The following is a 22417-nucleotide window of genomic DNA, read 5'->3' as shown; positions in this document are numbered from 1 at the left end:
GTAACAACACCTGCTATACAACATGGTCCTCGAATTCCTCAGGATATACCCAAGCGTTTGAGGAGAGAAGGTGATCATTTCATAATACAGCTTCCTTCAACTCAGAAGAAATTTGCTCAGAAGAGATGCATTGTCTGTGCACAAACAAAACGACGGCAACAAAGACGCAAAGACACTCGGTTTATGTGTGAGGAATGTAAGGTGCCTCTGTGCATGTGCCTTGTTTCAAGGAGTTCCACAAGCTCCAGCAGTTTTAAAACCATGTCCAGTGATTGTAAATATGTAAATATATGATAGAACATTAGTATTATACAATATTTGTGCATGTTTATTGTAATAAACAACAGTGGTAAACAATAATATGATAATAACTTTAGTGCGGTTAATGTGTTCAATACAGTGAGTTTATATATATACATTATATACAGTATTGGTCTCTCAGGCCCCAAATGTTAGTAGGAATAGAAAAAAAATGGAAAAGAAAAGAAAAAACAACTAAAACCACAAAATAATGTAATGCGAGTATGTGGAATTCGTCGATGTTGCCGCCACCACATCATTTTTGACAGACTTCTTGGCACTGTATCTCGGTAAGTACTGATCAGATTTTTTTTTTTTTGTCTTATTACCTTCACAAAAATATGCTCTTTAATTCTGTAAGAAAAATAATTTTTTTTTTTTTTTCAAAATTTCTTGGACACTGGAGCACCACTTCAGATTTTGGCCTTGGACCCTGAAAGGGTTAAAACAAAAAAAATTTTACATGAAATATACATGTAGTACATAAACAATACTATGGGAAATGATGAATGAAACATTAACAGCATAACACTTATCTTTATTGGAGATTCTTCTTAGTGTATGGGAGACTGGAGGAGGGGAGAGATTGGATTGTTTACAGTTTGGAAGGGGAATCCCCTTCCAGCAACACCTCAGGTACCAATTGCTTCTCTGGGGTTGCTTCTCTTCTCTGTTTCTTAATGCCACTAGGACCACCTTGAGAGTCACTCTAGTCCTGTCTCGCAAAGTAACTGTGGAGAGAGCTCTGTTTCTGGTGTCTCTTTAACACTTCCCTAAAATGGCCCAAGACTTTGTCACTGTACATATTTCTCGCCTTCTTTACCACAGGCTTGGCACTAGGAGCTTTCTTTGGAGCCATGGTAGCTTATTTAGTACTTGCAAGCACTAAAATGAGTGCAATATTATGAAATATTTCGTAGGAGCACTTGAGGGGACCTTCACTCACTGGTAAACAATGCCAGACTGGCTGGGTAGGGAGGCCTCCCCGGCTCACACCGTGCGTACGTGTCCCGGACGAACTACTATTCGCGTCAACCTATGAAAAGCGAGTCCATGTTTATACGAAAATACCCCTATGATTGGCGAAATTTACGATTGCCGAGAACTACAAAAAGCGAGGGACCACTGTATTCCATTTATTTTAGTGCTTGCAAGTGCTAAATAAGCTACCAAGGCTTCAAAGAAAGCTACTAGTGCCAAGCCTTTGGTAAAGAAGGTGAGAAATACAACTGAATTTAAGAAAAACATCATTGAACAATATGAAAGTGGCATACGTGTGGCTGAACTGGCCAGGATGTATAACAAATCCCGTACAACCATATCTTCCATCGTGGCCAAGAAAACGGAAATCAAGGGAGCTGTTGTTGCAAAGGGGGTAAATATGCTGACAAAAATGAGATCACCAGTACTCGAAGATGTTGAGAAGTTATTATTGGTGTGGATAAATGAGAAACAATTAGCAGGAGATAGTCTTATGACGTCGATTATTTGTGAAAAGGCTATGCAGTTGCATGATGATCTGATAAAGAAATTGCCTGCAATGAGTACTGATAATTGTGAATTTAAGGCCAGCAAAGGTTGGTTTGAGAGATTTAAGAAGCGTAGTGGCATACACAGTGTGATAAGGCATGGTGAAATGTGGGGTAGGATGGAAAGATTTATCGAGAAACATCACCCTGAGAAGGATGTTGCAAGCCATATCGGCAACCTGTACAGTGACAGAGTCTTGGTCCATTTTAGGGAAGTTTTAGAGATGCCAGAAACAGAGCTCTCTGGACACTTTTTTTGTGAGACAGGACTCCAGTGACTCTCAAGCTGGTCCTAGTGGCATTAAGAAACAGAGAAGAAAAGTAACCCCAGAAAAGCACTTGGTACCTGAGGTGTTGATGGAAGGGGATTCCCCTTCCAAACAGTAACTAATTCAATCTCTCTCCTCCTCCAGTCTTCCATACACTAAGAAGAATCACCAATAAAGGTAAGTGTTATGCTGTTAATGTTTCATTCATCATATCCCATTGTACTGTTTATGTACTACACCTACCATCCGACTTACGACCTGCTCGACTTATGGCCACTCGACTTATGACCGTGTTTTTTATGCCAAATTTCTGGGACATAAACAACTATTTGTGTTGTACACAGTGTTTATCCTAAACCTTACAGTATAAAATACAGTACTAACAACATAAAAAGTAAAGTAAAACATGAAATACAAAATAAAACAATAAAATAAAGTCATTACAAAAATGTTTTGTTGATATTCAGTAGTAAAGCTCGACTTACGACCATTTCGACTTACGACCGGTTTCTCGGAACCGAACACAGTCGTAAGTCGGATGGTAGATGTACATCTATATTTCATGTAAAAACAATTTTGTTTTAATACTTCTGGGTGTCAGGAATGGATTAATTGTATTTACATTATTTCTTATGGGGAAAATTTATTTGAAAATCGTCTATTTCGATAATCGTCGCACTTCCAGGAAAGGATTAATGACGATAAATGAGGGACCACTGTATATATACTCAATAATTCTAGCGGCTTCAAATCAAGCAGGAGAAAGCTGGTAGGCCCACATGTGAGAGAATGGGTCTGTGTGGTCAGTGTGCATCACATAAAAAAAATCCTGCAGCAAGCGGTGCATAATGAGAAAAAAAAAAAACTGACCGTTTTTTTGGATTAAAACACCGACTTTGAGGTGTATTTTCATATAGTATTCTCGTTTTCATGGTCTCGCGTGATAAAATGGAAAACATATTACAGAAATAGAGATGATTTTGATTAGTTTCACGATGAAAACGACCTTGAAATTGAGCTCAAAGTAGCAGAAATGTTCGATTTTTACCAATTAAGCAAATCACACCACATGTCCAATACACGTCAACTGGGGAGTCTAATATTCTTTCACTAGTGCACTGATATTATTTATACAATTTTTACAATAATAACAGTAAATTTTGTATTTTTTGTATGAATAAAAAATCAAAATAGAAAGCAATAGTAATGTAAGAGAGGCCTAGAGACATGACTAATGAGCAGAGGATATGTTATTTTAGTGCCAAAAATGTCTACATTGTTTATTCTGGACCCTATTTTGAAATTGGCATCTTTTTTAATTTGTGTGAAATTGGCCAAATTGCCAATTTCTGACCACTTTATTGGGTAGTTCAAATCGGTAAATGGGCGGTTTCTTATACTCAATTGATAGAAAAAATGGAGTTCTAAAGAAATAGCTATGAGTTTGGTCAACTGGAACAATGGAATTGGCCAAAAACAGGGCTCAAAGTCGGCGAAATCGCCGATGCGTATATGTCGCCGAGACCGCTAACTTCATGGGAGCGTAATTCCGTGAGTTTTTGACCAAATTTCGTACTTTTGGTGTCATTACCATCGGGAAAAGATTCTCTATCATTTCATAAGAAAAAATAATTTTTTTTTTCCAAAATTTTTTCGACAGAATGAGTTTCAGAAAGGGGCTTGTGACAGTCAAAGGGTTAAGATCTGGAATTCATTACCAGAACAAACTAAAGGACCCTTACCTGCAAATCAGTTTAAGGCTCTACTTAGAAATTACCTCATCACCCAAAATTAAACAGTCAAACCATACTCAATACCTACCAGTTACTCAAAAGCTATACAAAAAACTAATAAATAACTTAAGAATGCTCAACTTAAACTTAATTCAACTTCATTACTGTATACAGTGGTACCTCGAGTTTTGAACAGCTCCCAACTCAAACAATTAAGTAAGTGTATTTTTGGGGGTCTGAAATGGACTAATCCAATTTACATTATTCCTTATGGGAACAAATTCGTTCGGTAACGGCACTTGAACAGCCTTCTGGAACGAATGAAGTTCGTAACTCGAGGTACCACTGTATTGTGCAAAGGATTCCTCAACCATAAACTCATTACTTCAAAATTAGATGCTTGAATTCCAATGTATTAAATAATACTAAATTTTAATAATCTCATATTGTAAATTGTTTTAAATTGTTCAAAATTGTGCCAAATTGTAGTAATTTCACCCCTCAAGGAAGGTTCCTTGATGTTGGTGAGGGGCTCTTGATTTAGGGAATTGGATCTGTGCTCCAGTTCCCCAAATTAAGCCTGAATGCCTTCCACATCCCCCCCCCCCCCAGGCGCTGTATAATCCTCCGGGTTTAGCGCTTCCCCCTTGATTATAATAATAATAATGTAGTAATTTCATATTGTAAGTTGTTTTTTAAATTGTTCCATTGTAATATTTCCACACTGTAAAATAATTCAAATTGTACCATTGTAATATTTCCACACTGTAAAATAATTCAAATTGTACCATTGTTTGTAATAATGAAATTTTTGTAAACTAACTTTAAACCTTTAATTACAGTACTTACTCATCATAATTCATCAAAGGTCCACACAATTATCTGTTATTGCCTTACTAATCTTAAGTTAATATTAGCTTGTCCATGTGCTAAAATATAATACTCTAACTACCTCTGCTGATATATAAAAAATCAATGTTCAGTTTGAACCAACTATGATATATATCTAGTATTAACCCTTTCAGGGTCCAGATGCCAAATTTCAAAGTGTGCAACAGTGTCCAAGAATTTTCGAAAAATAATTTTGTTATTTGTTCTTATGAAATGGCAGAGAATCTTTTTCTGAAGGTAATAAAACAAAAAGTACGAAATTTGATGGAAAATTGACAAAATTATGCTCTCGCGAATTTTGATGTGTCAGTGATATTTACGCATTGGCGATTTTGCCAACTTTGACTCCCATTTTAGGCCAATTACCTTATTCCAGTCGACCAAATTCTTAGCTATTTCACTAGTATTACTTCTATTCTATCAACTGAGCACAAGAAATCGCCAACTCAACTGCTTCAACTACAAAAAAAAATGATTGGAAATTGGTAATTTGGCCAATTTAGTGCAAAGTTCAAAATACAGTGGACCCCCGCTTAACGATCACCTCCCAATGCGACCAATTATGTAAGTGTATTTATGTAAGTGTATTTATGTAAGTGCGTTTGTACGTGTATGTTTGGGGGTCTGAAATGGACTAATCTACTTCACAATATTCCTTATGGGAACAAATTCGGTCAGTACTGGCACCTGAACATACTTCTGGAATGAAAAAATATCGTTAACCGGGGGTCCACTGTATTCCAATTTCAAAATAGGGTCCAGAATAAACAATGCAGGCATTCCTGGCACTAAACTAAAATTTCCTCTGTTCATTAGTTATGTTTTCAGGCTTTACAAATGAATCCCATTTTGATTTTTTATTAACATAATGAATTTTTATTCAAACCAAAAAAATAGAAGATTTACTTCATTCATTCATTAGAGGTTCGCCGGTACTTCCGGCCCGGGTCTTCTCCATATGGTGACCAGGCTGTGGCCCCCGGTTGGGGGTGTCGTTCATCTTCTTCTTTCTTCTGTCTTCTTTCTTGATTTACTGTTATGCAATATTGTAATAATTGTATAAATAATATCAGCACATTTGTGAACGTATATTAGACCCACCAGCTGGCGTATATTAGACATGTGAGGTCATTTGTTTACTCTTGAACATCGGCAAAAATTTAACATTTCTGCTACTTTGAGCTCAGTTTCAAGCCATTTTTAGTACTAAAACCAATCAAAATCATCTCTATTTCTGTAATATATCTTCCATTCTATCAAATGAGACCAAGAAATCACAAATACAACTATAAAAAAACATACAAAAAACACTGCAAAGTTGCTGTTTTAATCGAAAATTACGGTCTCAGTTTTTTCTCTCATTATGCACTGTGTGCTGCAGGATTTGTTTTATGTGGTGCACACATACCACATAGATGTATTTTCTCATATCTAGGCCCAAATTCACCGCTCACAGCTTATCAGTGTGAGCTGAGCTCACGGCGTAGATCTACAGTTTGGACCCTCGACGTAAAGCCGTAGATCTACGGCACAGACCTTAAAAGGGTTAAGTATAGTCTGTTATGTACTAGGTGTAGTCTGCCCAAAATGCCTCGGCATGATATTGGCTTTCATTGCACTTGCAAATCAATATTGTAAGTTAACATTGTAAACTATGCATGGAAATAGACTCCTTATAATATGTCAGTCACACATTGTAAATTTTGCAAATAAATAAAAACTTGAAAAAAAAAAAAAATAGGGTCAGAAGCATACTTTTCCCATCATACATTGCATGGGGCAGGATTTTTTTTATATTGTGCAGCCCCCCCACACAAACCTATTCTCATGTCTTGACCAAAATTTACTGCTCAGAGCATATTTGAGGATGATGTGCTTAAAACATTGATCTGTGTGTGCAACACTGGTGTCAATGACATAGATCTACATCAGAGACAGTAAAAGGATTAAGAATGAGTATGTAGTTGCTTATTCAACCTCTCTGACATGTACCTTAGCACCTCACTAAGAAACTATTTTGCAGCCTATAAAATGTGCTAACCTTGATTTTTGTCTCTAGTATCTCCAGTGTGTAAACACACTAGTGCTGAACTGTTTCTGTTCTATTAATATTTTTACTGTGGTATTTTTTCATATTTGCATCCACACATTCTATTGATTTCTAACCATTTCAAGAATGAAAATGACATAAGACAAGGTATAGAAATAACACAAAATACATTTACTGTAGTTTAGTTGCTAAATCCACAAAGAGTTAAGTGCAGACACAAGAGTGCAGCTGCATATATTTACTTCATCTACAGTTGTCTTCCCCAGAAGCAGATATGTACATCACATACTGATACTGAACTTCTTTCCCATCCAAAGTAACAGAAAATGGTTCTAGTTCTACTTCATCAATTTTCTCAATCTCTTTGTCTAAATTTTGGTTCATCATCTCTGTATCTGTTTCCTTTGGTATATGCTGGTCAATGTTCTGACTTGAGTGTGCATTTGTACATTCTTCTATATCATTATTAACTTCACTTGCCATATTATGGATTACCGGAACCATTTCTGTTACCAGAGGACCATTAACTGGGTCTACCATATGTTCATCCACTTCCCCCTCTATCTGACTGATCATTGATGGGAGTGAGCATTGATCAGCATGTTCTAAATGACTTGAATCTAATTGTGAAGAATCATTAATATTAGTTGGCATGTGGAGATGCTCTGTTGGCTCTAAATTGTCTGAGCTTTCAAGGTGGTTTGTGGCTACCATACTGGGATTAGAGTTAAGATTTACAGAATCAGTAATATGACCTGTCGCATTCAAGTGGTCTGTGATGTCAATATGTCCAGCAACCTTTAAGTGGTCTCCTGTTTCAAGATGGTGAGGAGATTTTAATTGGCTAGGTACTTGTATATGACTTTCAGTACTAAGGTGGTCTGTAACCTCCAAGTGGCAAGGTGATTCTAAATGTTCAGCAGCTTCTAAATGACATGTAGTCTCCAAATGGTTTGCGGTTTCCAAGCCACCTCCAACTTCAAGATGTTCACCTGAGAGATGTGTTTCAACAGCCAAGTGGCTAGCCATATTATCCTCATTATCTAGCTGACCATCATGGGACAAATGGTCTGTAGCATCTACCAACATAGTGCTTTTCAGGTCTCCCAGAGTATCACTCTGGGAAATTTCCATGTCTCCGAGAATCTGCACATTGATGAGAGAGACTCCAGGTGTCATTTCAATGTGATCATGAGAGGACTTTACTTCCAATGTCTCCACTGTGTCAAACTGTACAGAATCAACACCCCTGAGGTCTTGTGATGTATCAATAATACTTAGAGATTTTACTTTCATATCTTCATTTGTATATGAATGCTTCTCTGGTAGTTTTTCACATGATGACAAAGAGAAGGGCTGAAGGCTGCTGTTATCATAAGATTCTGCAGTCATAAGGAGATCATTTATTACAATGGATGTTACATGATCATTTTGCTGAATGTGTTCATCTGATCCTGAATTTTTCTGCAATTCATCCTCTTCCACAAGCTTCTTCTCTGGTATTTGAATATTTTGCTTCCTCTTGCCCTTCCAGTTAAATTCCTTACCATGAGTAACAGACATGTGACTTCGCAAGTCAATGTTACTGGAAAAACTTTCCCTACATAGTTGGCAAATGTAAACAGAGTGCTTCCATAGATGGAACATCAGTGAAGACTTCTTTCGGAACTGTGCACTGCAATAATCACACGTATGCTGCACCTTGAGATGCTTCACATTCACATGATGGCGATATGCTGTGTAAGTTGTAAACTTTGAATCACAATCATCACACGTCCATGACTGGGCACTTCTGTGAACAGCATTAATATGGGTATTTAATTTGGAAATAGTGAAAAATTTCTCCCCACACGTTTCACACACTATTTTCTTTTCCCCATGAGCATATAATAGGTGACTTCTGAATGGCACATGATAATAAAATATCTTGCTGCAGTGTTCACACACATACTTGGTGCCTACATGATGCACAACATTACGATGATAACGCAGTCCAGCTTTGGTCCCAAAGCATTTTTCACAATCTTGACATGCTACTTCCTTATTTTTCTCTTCTCCTATTCCATGAAACTTGAAGAGATGAGCTTTGAGCCTGGCTTTAGTGGTTAGATACCTTCCGCATACAGAACACTCAGAACCTTTCTGATGTGCAGCAGCATGGGCCACAAGGGTCTGCTTACAAAAGAATGTCTTACCACATTCCTCACAAGTATGGATACCCATTTTATGTTTCTTCTTCATTCTTGAAGGCATTTGTTTGCCTTTATTTTGCAATGGTAAATCTTCCATATCTGAATGTTTTGATAAATGATGAACCCATAATGCAAGGCTGGAATAAACTTCCTTACACTGAGGACAACGGTATTTCTTTGCTGATGCTAGCCTTCGGGAACTTTTTCTCACCTTGTCTGACAGCTGCTCACTTGTACCACTGTCACTTTTATCGCCCATATTCTCAACAGAACCTGAATCCGATATTAAACTTCTGTTACATTGTATTTCCTCTGGATAAACATCCAAAGGTTTGGAAGCCATTACTACCACATCTGACTTCCCTTTGTGCTCTTCCAGAGTAGTCTCAAACATTTGTCTTATTGTCTGCTTCTTCAGTTTTAAATCTTCTTCAATTTGTGCAACCTCTTGGAGAAGATTCTCACACATGGAGCAAATTTTCATACTAACACAAAGAACCTCTTGCTTTGACCTACCAACAATTTTTGACAACAAACTCACAGTAATGTTACCAGGAAAATCATGGACATTGAAAATACATATTAAACTATAATTTTTGTCATGTTTTCCACAAACAAGACAAATATATTTTTCTGATATTTCCTTACTGCTAAAGGCAAATCCATGATCAGTGATGGCCTTGCTTGACTCCACATAAGAATCTTCATTTGGTAGATAATCATCAATATTTATACTCAAGCAATTTTCAGCTTTCAGTTGGTCTTCATGCCAGTTGTTTCCTTTCTTGCTCTCAGAAGCCACCTCAGGAGGACCTCTAAGGGTTTCATCATCATCAATCAAGAAACTTTCTCTTGTTTTGCTACTTTCATGTACCAAGAAGGATGCTGCAAGGTTATTTTTTGCATGAGTAAAATTTCCATTGATGCTGAGGTCAGCCACTACAAGTGGAACAGCTTTTCGGTTAAGGCTCGACTTCTTGCCCTTTTTTACATATTCAGGGTGGAAATGCCTCACACATACTCCACTACGAGCACTAGCCAAATGACCATCAGTCTGGGGAAAAAAAACTGCTTTTGGTTACTCTGTATGCAAATAAATATACTGCAGTACTGTACTGTACCTAAACACTAGTAAAAAATAAATGGCTCAAAATGAGAACCTGATAAAAATACAGAGGGGAAAACAATAAGATCAGCAGGGCTTGACCTGAGGAATTTAACTGGATTGTACAGCCAGCAGCAGATATTGCAGGTATGTAATAACTCATGAAGAAAATGGTTGCAAAACACCCTGTACTGTACTGGCTAGGCACAATGAATGCTGAACAACATCAACAATCTGAACTGCTTCATCTTACCCACCTGCGGGTCACAAAATGTAGGAATAATCTGTTGAATGGCAGTCACCCAGGCAGCTCGTTGACGGCTTGATTTGGGAAATGCAAACACTGAGAGGGTGATGCTGTGCGAGGCCCCACATAAAACACATTTTCGTGGCATTGTGCTCCTGAAACATACATAAGATATACAGTAGACAAAAATCAATTGTTTTTTCACACCATAAATCTTATCTACAAAATAAAATCTCCCAGAAGTATAGTGAAAGTAACAAGGGGAGAGAGAGGAACCACAAGAGACTCAATCATCTGCTATACAGTACAGGTAAAGATAGACACTACCATTGTACAACTCTGTATTAACAGAATGCTAACAAAAACTGAAACTTACAGTGGTCCTTCAAATTTTGACAATGCTCCAAACTGGTATTGGGAATTCTGTAGACTGTTATTTGCAGTAACAGTAGGACCTATCACAGAAAAGGCAGTGATAACATGGTGGTAGCATGTTTGTTGTAGTGGTAGCATAAAGATTTTATTTCCTTGTAAAGGTTATAAAGTCTAATTACAATTTTGGTTAAATAAGTACAAGGAAAGCCACTATCATGCTGGGGTATTTCGAACAGACTAATCCTAGTACAGAGGACCCTCCCTTTTCATCTTTAATTCGCCCCAGAGTGTCCAACAAAATGTGAAATCGACTAAAATTGAAACTATTTTTCCCCATAAGAAATAATGTAAATCTAATAAATCTGTTTGAGATATCCAAAAGTATAAACAAAAAATACATTTTATAGAGAAGAACTATATTCCACGGTTTATTTATCTATCACAATTCATCTAATATGACATAATAAACAATATTAATAACACAGAAACATGATACAGTATATACTCTAGAATTAATAAAATATGTCATTATGTATGTGAGGAGTAAGTGGTGGTGATGTTGTTGGGTTTTAAGGGCCACTGAGAGAAGCCGTACATATTAGTGGTAGTGTAGGTGGCAGCAGAAGCCACCAACACTATTCACACATTGTATGCAATTTATAATGGATCATCAGTCACAAGACTCACAGAGGGAAAATTCATAGGTATCCACCTTGACAGTAGCCTTGAGTTCCGGACACACATACAACAAATCACCAAGAAAATCTCCAAGACTGTAGGCATACTGTCAAAGATAAGGTACTACGTTCCACAGTCAGCTCTCCTGGCACTGTACCATTCACTCATATACCCTTATCTTACATATGGAATCTGTGCATGGGGATCAACATCCAATCACCTAAAACCCCTAATAACCCAGCAAAAGGCAGCAGTAAGAATGATAACAAATTCCCACTCCCGCCAGCATTCTCCACCAATTTTCAAAACCCTGAATCTGCTCACCATACTTATTCATGTGCCTACTACATACTTATCCATGTGCCATACTTATTCATCCATACTTATTCATGTGCCTACTACATACACAGAACAATACATGCAAATATAAACCCCCCACTCAAACTTCTCCTCACCAACCTAAACAGGACACATGACCACAACACAAGATATACCTCGTATCCATATCACACTGTGTAAAAACTCTATGCACATAAAAGGCCCCAAAATATGGAATTCATTACCAGAAGATATTAAAGTAACCCAGTCTGAAAATCAATTTAAGACTCTTCTCAAAAGCCACTTAATCACCCTAGACTAAATGCTAAATACTCAGTACACACTTACTCACCTATGTACTCCCACATCATAGCTGAAACAATCACATTGAACCTTTTATCCATTGTTGACAGGAATATAATTGAATCATTGTTTTCACAAAAAGTGTTTTTGAATATAAATAAATCTTTGTTTTATAGAAATTTTGATTAATTTATAATTAATATTCTACTGTACAACTATGAAATAATTACTATCCTACTGTACAACTATGATATACTCCTTAGTATTAAGTAGACTGTAAGCCAATAATGTTAAGTCGACCCATAATGCCTAGGCATAATAGAGGTTCTCTTTGCATTGCAACCCACTATTGTAAATACAAAATCTCAATGTACTGTTTGCAAAGACAAAATAAATAAATAAATAAATATATGAAATAAATAAAAAATATTTACACTTTAATTTATAAATAAGAAATGTTTACACTTACTGTACTTCGGAGATGCTGGCATTGGTTTAGGGTGGTGGAAGATAGGCAGGGCAGCATATGTTTGCCAGTACCCTATATACCTCAAACAACAATGGAGGAGTGAGTTTCATGTCATGCTTTTTTTCATCGCTTAATCGCTTAACCTATTTGCTACACTGTTAACCCTTTCAGGGTCCCCAGGCCCTTTCAGAGACTTGTTCTCAGGGTCCCCCAAATTTCAAAAAAAAAAAAAATTATTTTTGTTTATGAAAAGATAGTTTTTTTTCTAAACATTATAGGCTAAACAAAAATTTTTTACCATCAATTCTTACCGAGATATGGAGGCGTGAACTTGACAGAAAATGCCCCATATATGGTAACATCGCTGACTGCCATCACCCGGTATTTTTTTTTTTTTGGTTCTTTACCTGGAGTTTACCTGGAGAGAGTTCTGGGGGTCAACGCCCCTGCGGCCCGGTCTGTGACCAGGCCTCCTGGTGGATCAGAGCCTGATCAACCAGGCTGTTGCTGCTGGCTGCACGCAAACCAACGTACGAGCCACAGCCCGGCTGATCAGGAACTGACTTTAGGTGCTTGTCCAGTGCCAGCTTGAAGACTGCCAGGGGTCTGTTGGTAATCCCCCTTATGTGTGCTGGGAGGCAGTTGAACAGTCTCGGGCCCCTGACACTTATTGTATGGTCTCTTAACGTGCTAGTGACACCCCTGCTTTTCATTGGGGGGATGGTGCATCGTCTGCCAAGTCTTTTGCTTTCGTAGTGAGTGATTTTCGTGTGCAAGTTCAGTACTAGTCCCTCTAGGATTTTCCAGGTGTATATAATCATGTATCTCTCCCTCCTGCGTTCCAGGGAATACAGGTTTAGGAACCTCAAGCGCTCCCAGTAATTGAGGTGTTTTATCTCCGTTATGCGCGCCGTGAAAGTTCTCTGTACATTTTCTAGGTCGGCAATTTCACCTGCCTTGAAAGGTGCTGTTAGTGTGCAGCAATATTCCAGCCTAGATAGAACAAGTGACCTGAAGAGTGTCATCATGGGCTTGGCCTCCCTAGTTTTGAAGGTTCTCATTATCCATCCTGTCATTTTTCTAGCAGATGCGATTGATACAATGTTATGGTTCTTGAAGGTGAGATCCTCCGACATAATCACTCCCAGGTCTTTGACGTTGGTGTTTCGCTCTATTTTGTGGCCAGAATTTGTTTTGTACTCTGATGAAGATTTAATTTCCTCATGTTTACCATATCTGAGTAATTGAAATTTCTCATCGTTGAACTTCATATTGTTTTCTGCAGCCCACTGAAAGATTTGGTTGATGTCCGCCTGGAGCCTTGCAGTGTCTGCAATGGAAGACACTGTCATGCAGATTCGGGTGTCATCTGCAAAGGAAGACATGGTGCTGTGGCTGACATCCTTGTCTATGTCACATATGAGGATGAGGAACAAGATGGGAGCGAGTACTGTGCCTTGTGGAACAGAGCTTTTCACCGTAGCTGCCTCGGACTTTACTCTGTTGACGACTACTCTCTTGTGTTCTGTTAGTGAGGAAATTATAGATCCATCGACCGACTTTTCCTGTTATTCCTTTAGCACGCATTTTGTGCGCTATTACGCCATGGTCACACTTGTCGAAGGCTTTTGCAAAGTCTGTATATATTACATCTGCATTCTTTTTGTCTTCTAGTGCATTTAGGACCTTGTCGTAGTGATCCAATAGTTGAGACAGACAGGAGCGACCTGTTCTAAACCCATGTTGCCCTGGGTTGTGTAACTGATGGGTTTCTAGATGGGTGGTGATCTTGCTTCTTAGGACCCTTTCAAAGATTTTTATGATATGGGATGTTAGTGCTATTGGTCTGTAGTTCTTTGCTGTTGCTTTACTGCCCCCTTTGTGGAGTGGGACTATGTCTGTTGTTTTTAGTAACTGTGGGACGACCCCCGTGTCCATGCTCCCTCTCCATAGGATGGAAAAGGCTCGTGATAGGGGCTTCTTGTAGTTCTTGATCAACACAGAGTTCCATGAGTCTGGCCCTGGGGCAGAGTGCATGGGCATGTCATTTATCGCCTGTTTGAAGTCATTTGGCATCAGGATAACATCGGATAGGCTTGTGTTAATCAAATTTTGTGGCTCTCTCATAAAAAATTCATTTTGATCTTCGACTCTCAGTCTGGTTAGCGGCTTGCTAAAAACTGAGTCATATTGGGACTTGAGTAGCTCACTCATTTCCTTGCTATCATCTGTGTAGGACCCATCTTGTTTAAGTAGGGGCCCAATACTGGACGTTGTTCTCGATTTTGATTTGGCATAGGAGAAGAAATACTTTGGGTTTCTTTCGATTTCATTTATGGCTTTTAGTTCTTCCCGCGATTCCTGACTCCTAAAGGATTCTTTTAGCTTAAGTTCGATGCTTGCTATTTCTCTGACCAGTGTCTCCCTATGCATTTCAGATATATTGACCTCTTTTAGCCGCTCTGTTATTCTTTTCCGTTGCCTGTAAAGGGAGCGCCTGTCTCTTTCTATTTTACATCTACTCCTCCTTTTTCTTAGAGGAATAAGCCTTGTGCATACATCGAGTGCCACCAAGTTAATCTGTTCTAGGCATAAGTTGGGGTCTGTGTTGCTTAGTATATCTTCCCAGCTTATATCGGTTAGGACTTGGTTTACTTGGTCCCACTTTATGTTTTTGTTATTGAAGTTGAATTTGGTGAATGCTCCCTCGTGACTAATCTCATTATGTCGGTCTGGGGCTCCACGCATACATGTCTGAACCTCAATTAGGTACTATTTTCTATAATTTTTTAATTTTTTTTTTACAGGTAACTTTTATGGCCTGTGAGACCAATATTAGCACTATTTTATAAGTTTTTTCTCTTTATTTACTACACAATAACTCCACAAACACTGCTGTCCTTATATTGTTTATAATTGTTGTTTTCACACACAAATGATATAAAATGTTGTTTATTACTATTTTTCTATATTTTAAAAACACATATACAGTCACAGGGAATGTTTCTAGAAGTTCTGCAGGCTGCGGAAGTCTTTGAAACATGGTGTCATGCACAATGGTGTTTTACACTCCTCACACATAAAACAAGTATCTCTGCATTGTTGTGGGAGTTTTTTTGTATGTGCACAGACGTAACACCTCTTCTGAGCCTTTTTCTTGAAAGCAATAGCAGGCAGTTTTACTAGGAAGTGATCATGCTTCAGACGAGAAGGTAGTTGTTGACAATTTAGTGGGCGGTCTATTGCAGGTGTTGTTCCTTGGTGCTTGAATACTATTTGTCTGATGACAGACAAACAGAATTCGCCATATGATGGTTTGTTTCTGGTCCTCATCTTATGCATATTATAAGCATTGAGCATGGAAATGTCCAGAAGATGTAAAAAGAATTTTATGTACCACTTATAACTCTTGCGAACACAATCAGCAAACCTAATCTGCATGTCACATTTGTCCACTGAGCACATATCGAAGGTGTAATCAATCACAGCTGCAGGTTTTAGAATGGGTTCATTGCTCTCTCTATGCTGCCTGCCAGTGTTTGTCATTTCGTTAGGGTGAACTGATGACAACAGTGTGACATCTTGTTCGTCATGCCACCGAAATGCCATGATGTCATTGGCAGGAAACGCCTGCACCTCACCTGTACGAGTGCCAGCGTCAAACCTGGGCATATGTTTACGATTTGCACGCACTGTGCCACACACATCTGTCATGTTCACTCGCAAAAAATCACTGAGTGAGGGGCTTGCGTACCAGTTATCAGTATATAATATATGCCCCTTACCAAGGTATGGTTCTATCATTGTTCTAACCTCATCACCAGAGATGCCCAATAACTTCCTGGTATTTTGCAATGTATAACTTCCAGTGTACACAATAATATCCAATACCAGACCAGTGTAACAATCACAAAGCACAAACAACTTTATACCAAAGCATTTCCTCTTGCTTGGTATGTACTGCTTGAAAGAGAGTTTTCCTTTGAACAGAATCAAAGACTCGTCAATTACAAGCTTCCTGAAGGGATAAAAATACATATTGAATTTCTCTTTCAGATACACAAACCACATTCCTAATCTTATATAACCTGTCGTTTCTGTCAGGCCTGGTTTTGTCTGAGAAGTGAAGCATACGTAATAGTAGCACAAATCGATTCACTCCCATTATATCACTGAAACCTGGGGTTGCAATCAGGCGGTCTATTGACCAGTATGATATCACACTGTGCTTATACACATGTGGCATAAGCATTATTGTGGCAAAGAAAAGATACATCTCAGCCACAGTTGTCTCCTTCCACCTGTGTAGCCATGAGCTTGGTGAAAGTATTTTGTTTGCCATGGTGTACTCGTAGTATCTGTTGCTTTCCCTGACAATAATTTCATCAGGGGTTCGTCAAAGAATAACTCGAAACATTCCAGTTCAGTGGCATTGTTCCCCAGTGTACAACATGGCCGTATTCCACTTTGGTTTTCATCAAACTGGTGGGGATTTGGAACAAAATTAACAGCTTCCTGCCAATCCCAGGTGCAGTCTGCTGGTGGGTACTGGACAATGACAGGTGGTTGTGGTTGTGGAGGTTGTGGTTGTGGAGGCTGGTGTGGTGGGTGGGTGGGGGATAGTGGCCTTTGCTGTAGATCAGCTGAGGCAGTGGCGTGGGTGGCAGCATGGCCCACTGCTGGTGCCTCACCGCCGGCACCACCACTACCACCACCATGCACAGTTTCCATCGCAATTGCAATACTATCATTGTCATTTTCACTGTCTGGTCCTGTTGTACAGCCACGGGATGTACTACGAGATGTACTCCTTCCCCTTGGAATAGCATATGGCACACTACCAGAGCGCATATATCGTCGTATATACTGACGCTTCACTGGAGAATATTGCACTTCACCATCACTACTGGAACTGGTTTCAAGAGCTTGTAGTTCATATTCACTATCACTATCATCTCCAATGCTCACATCTGAGTCCGGGATTTGGGAAAATAGGAGTTTCCTCTTTGATTCTGGTACAACTGAACGTGAACAAGACAGCCCAGCAGCAGAAGTGGAAGGCTGAGGGTCGTCTGGGCTTTCCTCACTATTACCAATATTATGGTCATTAGTTTCGGTCAAAACCTCACCAAAACCTTGAAACTCATCTTCACTGGCACTTCCATCTGTATTAGAACTGTCACTGGGGAACAAAAGTGTCCCAATTCACCAAGGAGTGAGGAGCTTCTTACCGCGAAGCATGGTGAACAAGGTCTATTAAAATGGCATTCCCACAATGCACCACTGGGTCCCAGATTTTTTTTCTACCGCGCACACCGACCACACACACCCATTCTCTCACATCTAGACCTACCAGCCTTTCCCCGCGAGATCTGAAGGCGCTAGAATTTATGCGTACTAGTACGTCAAGGAGCCTGGCACGAAAGCCGTACTAGTACGGCTGAAACCCTGAAAGGGTTAATGCTACACTTTATCACTGGCTGGTGCTATAGCCTTTATCGACTCTTGCTGCTTTAGTATCATACACATCGTAGAATCGCTGAATCACTGAAGGCGGCACATTCTCCCCTCCTCCTCCTCCTCCTCCAATTTGGTACTGTGCTTCGAGTTTTTTCTTGAATTCTATCGTGTTTCTTACCTTCTTTATCAACAGGCTGGCACTAGCTTTGGGCTCTTGGTGGCTTATTTAGCAGCCATACAGAATAAACAAGTGCAAAAAAACAATGAATTATTACGAAATGCTTCCTATGGCCTCACGTGATACTGTTCACTCACCGCGAAACAAAGCGACACTGCCTCCTCAGAATGCATATGTGGGAGGTTGTGTGTGCGTGGCACATTCGGACATGTACCATACCAATGACGAGAACAGAGGAAAGCAACAGAAATGGAACCAATATTTTTACCATACCACCGATGAGAACAGAGGAAAGCAACGAAAACAGAGCCAATAACTTTACGGAAAAAATTGGCGATAACAGAAATGCGCGAAAACAGAGCCCAACAAATAGGGAGGGTCCACTGTACATAATAACTGCATAAATCTAGACAAGATAATGGTGGTTAAGTTTATTAAAATCTTATTTAATCTTAATACTAATGTGAGGTAGTCAAGGTGGAGGTTTATAAGAAAAATAATCTTGAAGATGCACATAATAAAAACAATATTACAATTAATGGTTCAAGCAGCAATATTTCATAAATTAACAGATGCTTAATAAACTAAAGGTCACATAATATAATAACTGATTAGAAGTTGTTTTGGTTAGTTTGGTTAGTATTGAGGGATGAGATGATTTTTAAGCAAAGTCCTAAATTTATAGGTAGTCAGGGGATCCTTTACCAGTTCAGGTAGAGAGTTCTAGATCTTCAGACCCTTTATGTGCATTGCATTTTTGCATAGTGTGAGACTGACACGAGGGATGTCAAAGAGTGCCTTATGCCTTGTATTGTAACTGAGTTCTGTTGAAGCTATCAAGGAGAAGTTTGAGTGGAGGGTTTGAATTGGAGTTTAATGCTCTGTATATGTAGAAGGCACAATAATATGAGTGTATATCTCGTATATTTAGCAAGTTCAGGCTTTTGAAAAGTGGTGGTGTGTATTGTCTAGCACAGGAGCTGGTAATCATCTGCACAGTAGCTTTTTGTTGGGTTATTAAAGGTTTAAGGTGGCTGGCTGTGGTTGATCCCCAGGTACAAATACCACAGGTGAGGTAGGGATATATTAAAGAGAGGTATAGGGTAAGGAGTGTCATTTGGGGTACATAGTATCGTATTTTGGAAAGGATGCCTACTGATTTGGAAATTTTCTTGGATATGTTTGATGGGAATGAAATTTAAGATGACAGTCAAGGGGAAGATATTAAGTTGGATATTTAAGGCTCTGTTTCCAAGCATCATGAAGTATGTTTTGTCTATGTTGAGAGTGAGTTTATTGGTCATCATCCAAGCACAGTGGTACCCAGAGTTTCAGCCATAATTCGTTCCAGAAGGCTGTTCGAGTGCCGTTACCGAGCGAATTTATTCCCATAAGGAATAATGCAAATTAGATTAGTCCGTTTCAGACCCCCAAAAATACATTTACAAAAGCACTTACAATAATACACTTACATAATTGTTCGAGTTAGGAGCTGTACGAAACTCGGGGTACCACTGTATATATTTTTAGCTGGGTTTTTGTGGCACTTGTAAGTCAAGGTACAGTGGTACCTTGACTTACTAGTGCCCCGACTTACGAATTTTCCGAGTTACAAGCTGTTGTTCGGTCGATTTTTTACTTTGAGTTGCGAGCCAAAATCCGAGTTACGAGCAAGCTTCAGATACGCCGCCACTAGTTGGCGCAGCAAATGCTACAACATCCACCCAGCATCCCGAGTGCAGTGCACATGGTTACCATGCCGTGGAAGCATCTCTCTTGTGTTGTGCTTGTGTTTTGTGCAGTTATTTTGCCAAATTTCTTTTTTCTAACCATGGGTCCTAAGAAAGTAAGTGCAGAGGACAGTGCTGAGAAGAAGAAGAAGAGGATGATATCCATTGAATTAAAGCATGAAATCACAGAAAAACACAAGCGAGGTGTGTATGTAGTCAACTTGGGGAGGCAGTACGTGCGTAGTACTCCTACGATATGTACCATACTAAAGCAGAAGGAAAATTGTAGCAATTAAGTTCAGCGATAAAGTGTAGCATTAAGAGTGTAGCAAGTAAGTTAAGTGATTAAGCAACAGAGTTTATGACGAATGAAAGCGACTGAAAAAGCACGAAATGAAACGAACACCTCCAATCTCCTCTGCCTATCTTTTCCACCCTCCACTTCCACCAGCATCTTCTGTTAGTCCAAATTGTCTGATCTCCAAGGTAAATACACTTTATAAAACCAATTTATTTCTTTACATTCTCTTTTATTATGTTTTTATATAATATTTCTTACTCATAAATACATTTTTCTTATTTAAAAATCCGAAACAAAAAAATTTGGGTGGTTTTTTGGGGGCTGGAACAGATTAATCGCTTTTTAATCAAATTCAATGAGGAAAACTGATTTGATATACAGTGGAACCTCAAATATCGAACTGCTCCCAACTCAACCAATTATGGAAGTGTATTTTTGTAAGTGCTTGTACGTATAACTGTATTTTTGAGGGTCTGAAATAAACTAATCTAATTTTAAATTATTCCTGATGGGAATAAATTCGTTTGGTAACAGCACTTGAACAGCCGTCTGGAACGAAGAAAGTTCGATATTTGAGGTTCCATTGTACGAGCAAATTGAGTTGTGAGCTAGGTCACAGAAGAAATTAAACTCTTAAGTCAAGGAACCACTGTAGTGTCATCTGTGAACAGAACTGGTTTAAGGAGTTGGGATACATTGGGAAGATCATTGATGTAGATGAGAGAGGAATGGGCCTAGGACACTACCCTGGGGCACTCCGACAGCTACAGGCTAGATAGTGGAGTTGACTCCATTTGCATATACATACTGGTGTCTATCTTTAACCATCTGAGGGTCGACAGGCCCTCTCCAAAACTCGTTCTCAGGGTCGGCCAAATTTAAAAAAAAAAAAAATTATTTTCTCTTATGAAAAGATAGAGAATCTTTTTCCGATCATAAAGACACCAAAAGTTTGAAATTTGATAGAAAACTTACGGAATTATGCTCTCGCAAAGTTAGCGGTCTCGGTGATGTTTACGCATCGGCGATTTTGCCCACTTTGAGCCCCATTTTCGGCCAATTTCCCTGTACTAGTCGACAAAAAACATGAATATTTCGCTAGAACTCCATTTTTTCTATCGAATGGGTGCAAGAAACCACTCATTTATGAAATTCAACTATCCAGTACAGTGGTCAGAATTTAGCAATTTTGCCAATTTCACACAAATTTCAAAAGATGCCAATTTCCGAATAGGGTCCAGAATAAACAAGAAAGACATTCCTGGCACTAAAATGACATTTCCTCTAGTCATTAGTCATGTCTCAAGGCCCCTCTTATATTCTTTTGCTTTCCACTTTGAATTTTTATTTTCACAAAAAATATAAGATTTACTGTTATGCAGACTACTGCATTAGTGTAAAAAATGGTATAAATATTATTGGTGCACTTGTGAAAGAATATTAGACTCACTAGTTGACGTGTATTGCACGCTTGGCACGATTTGTTTACTTTTGAAGTTTGGTAAAAATCGAACATTTCTGCTACTTTGAGCTCAATTTCAAGGCACCTTTCTTTGTAAAACCAGTCAAAATCATCTCAATTTCTGTAATATGTCTTCCATTCTATAAAATGAGACCAAGAAAACTAGAATACAACAATAAGTACCATACGAAAATACACTGCAAAGTTGCTGATTTATTAAAAAAAAATGGTGAAAGTTTTTTTTTTCTCATTATGCACTGTGTGCTGCAGGATTTTTTTTAGACTGTGCACACTGACCACATAGACCCATTCTTTCATATGAAGGCCTACCAGCTTTCTCCCACTAGATTTGAGGCCGCTAGAATTTATGAGTACTAGTACGTCAAAAACCCCTACGCGCAAGACGTACTAGTACGACGAAAACCCTCAAAGGGTTAAGATAAGATTTTAGGTAAATGAGGGAATGTCCTCTGATGCCATAATGATTTAGCTTTAGGTGCAGGAGATTGTGGTCCACTGTATCAAATGCTTTTCGTAGCTCAACGAAGAGCCCCAGAGGATATTCATTTTTATCGAGGGCTGTATATATTAGTTCAAGCATTTGTATAATAGCATCATTCGTGCTCTTTTTTTGGTCTAAACCCAAACTGACAGGGGCTAAGTATGTTGTTGGACATAAGGTAGGAGTAAAGTTGTTTGTGTATTATTTTTTTTGAATATTTTAGAAAGTAAGGGAAGTCTGATGTAGGTCTATACATGTAGTTGTTCAAATCCATTGGATCACCTCCTTTGAGGATCGGGGTGACCCTTGCTGTCTTGAGTATGGA

The 22417-nt window shown here is 38.7% G+C and overlaps 1 protein-coding gene across 3 annotated transcripts in view; it reads right to left on the bottom strand.

Annotated features, from left to right (window-relative positions):
• Positions 1-6940: 6940 nt before the first annotated feature.
• Positions 6941-22417, bottom strand: part of LOC128705434 (uncharacterized) — a 29343-nt gene continuing 13866 nt past the window's right edge. For all 3 annotated transcript variants that reach the window (XM_070090146.1, XM_070090142.1, XM_070090151.1), the window contains exons 2-3: positions 10327-10471; positions 6941-10018 (exon numbers count right to left, since the gene is read on the bottom strand). In XM_070090146.1, the coding sequence (XP_069946247.1) occupies positions 7016-10018; positions 10327-10464 (3141 nt within the window). In that variant the 5' untranslated portion in view covers positions 10465-10471 and the 3' untranslated portion in view covers positions 6941-7015. The remainder of the gene's footprint in view (positions 10019-10326; positions 10472-22417) is intronic.

This window comes from Cherax quadricarinatus, chromosome 3, assembly GCF_038502225.1.
Source record: "Cherax quadricarinatus isolate ZL_2023a chromosome 3, ASM3850222v1, whole genome shotgun sequence".
Taxonomy (NCBI): domain Eukaryota; kingdom Metazoa; phylum Arthropoda; class Malacostraca; order Decapoda; family Parastacidae; genus Cherax; species Cherax quadricarinatus.
This window is presented reverse-complemented; position numbering and strand designations above follow the sequence as displayed.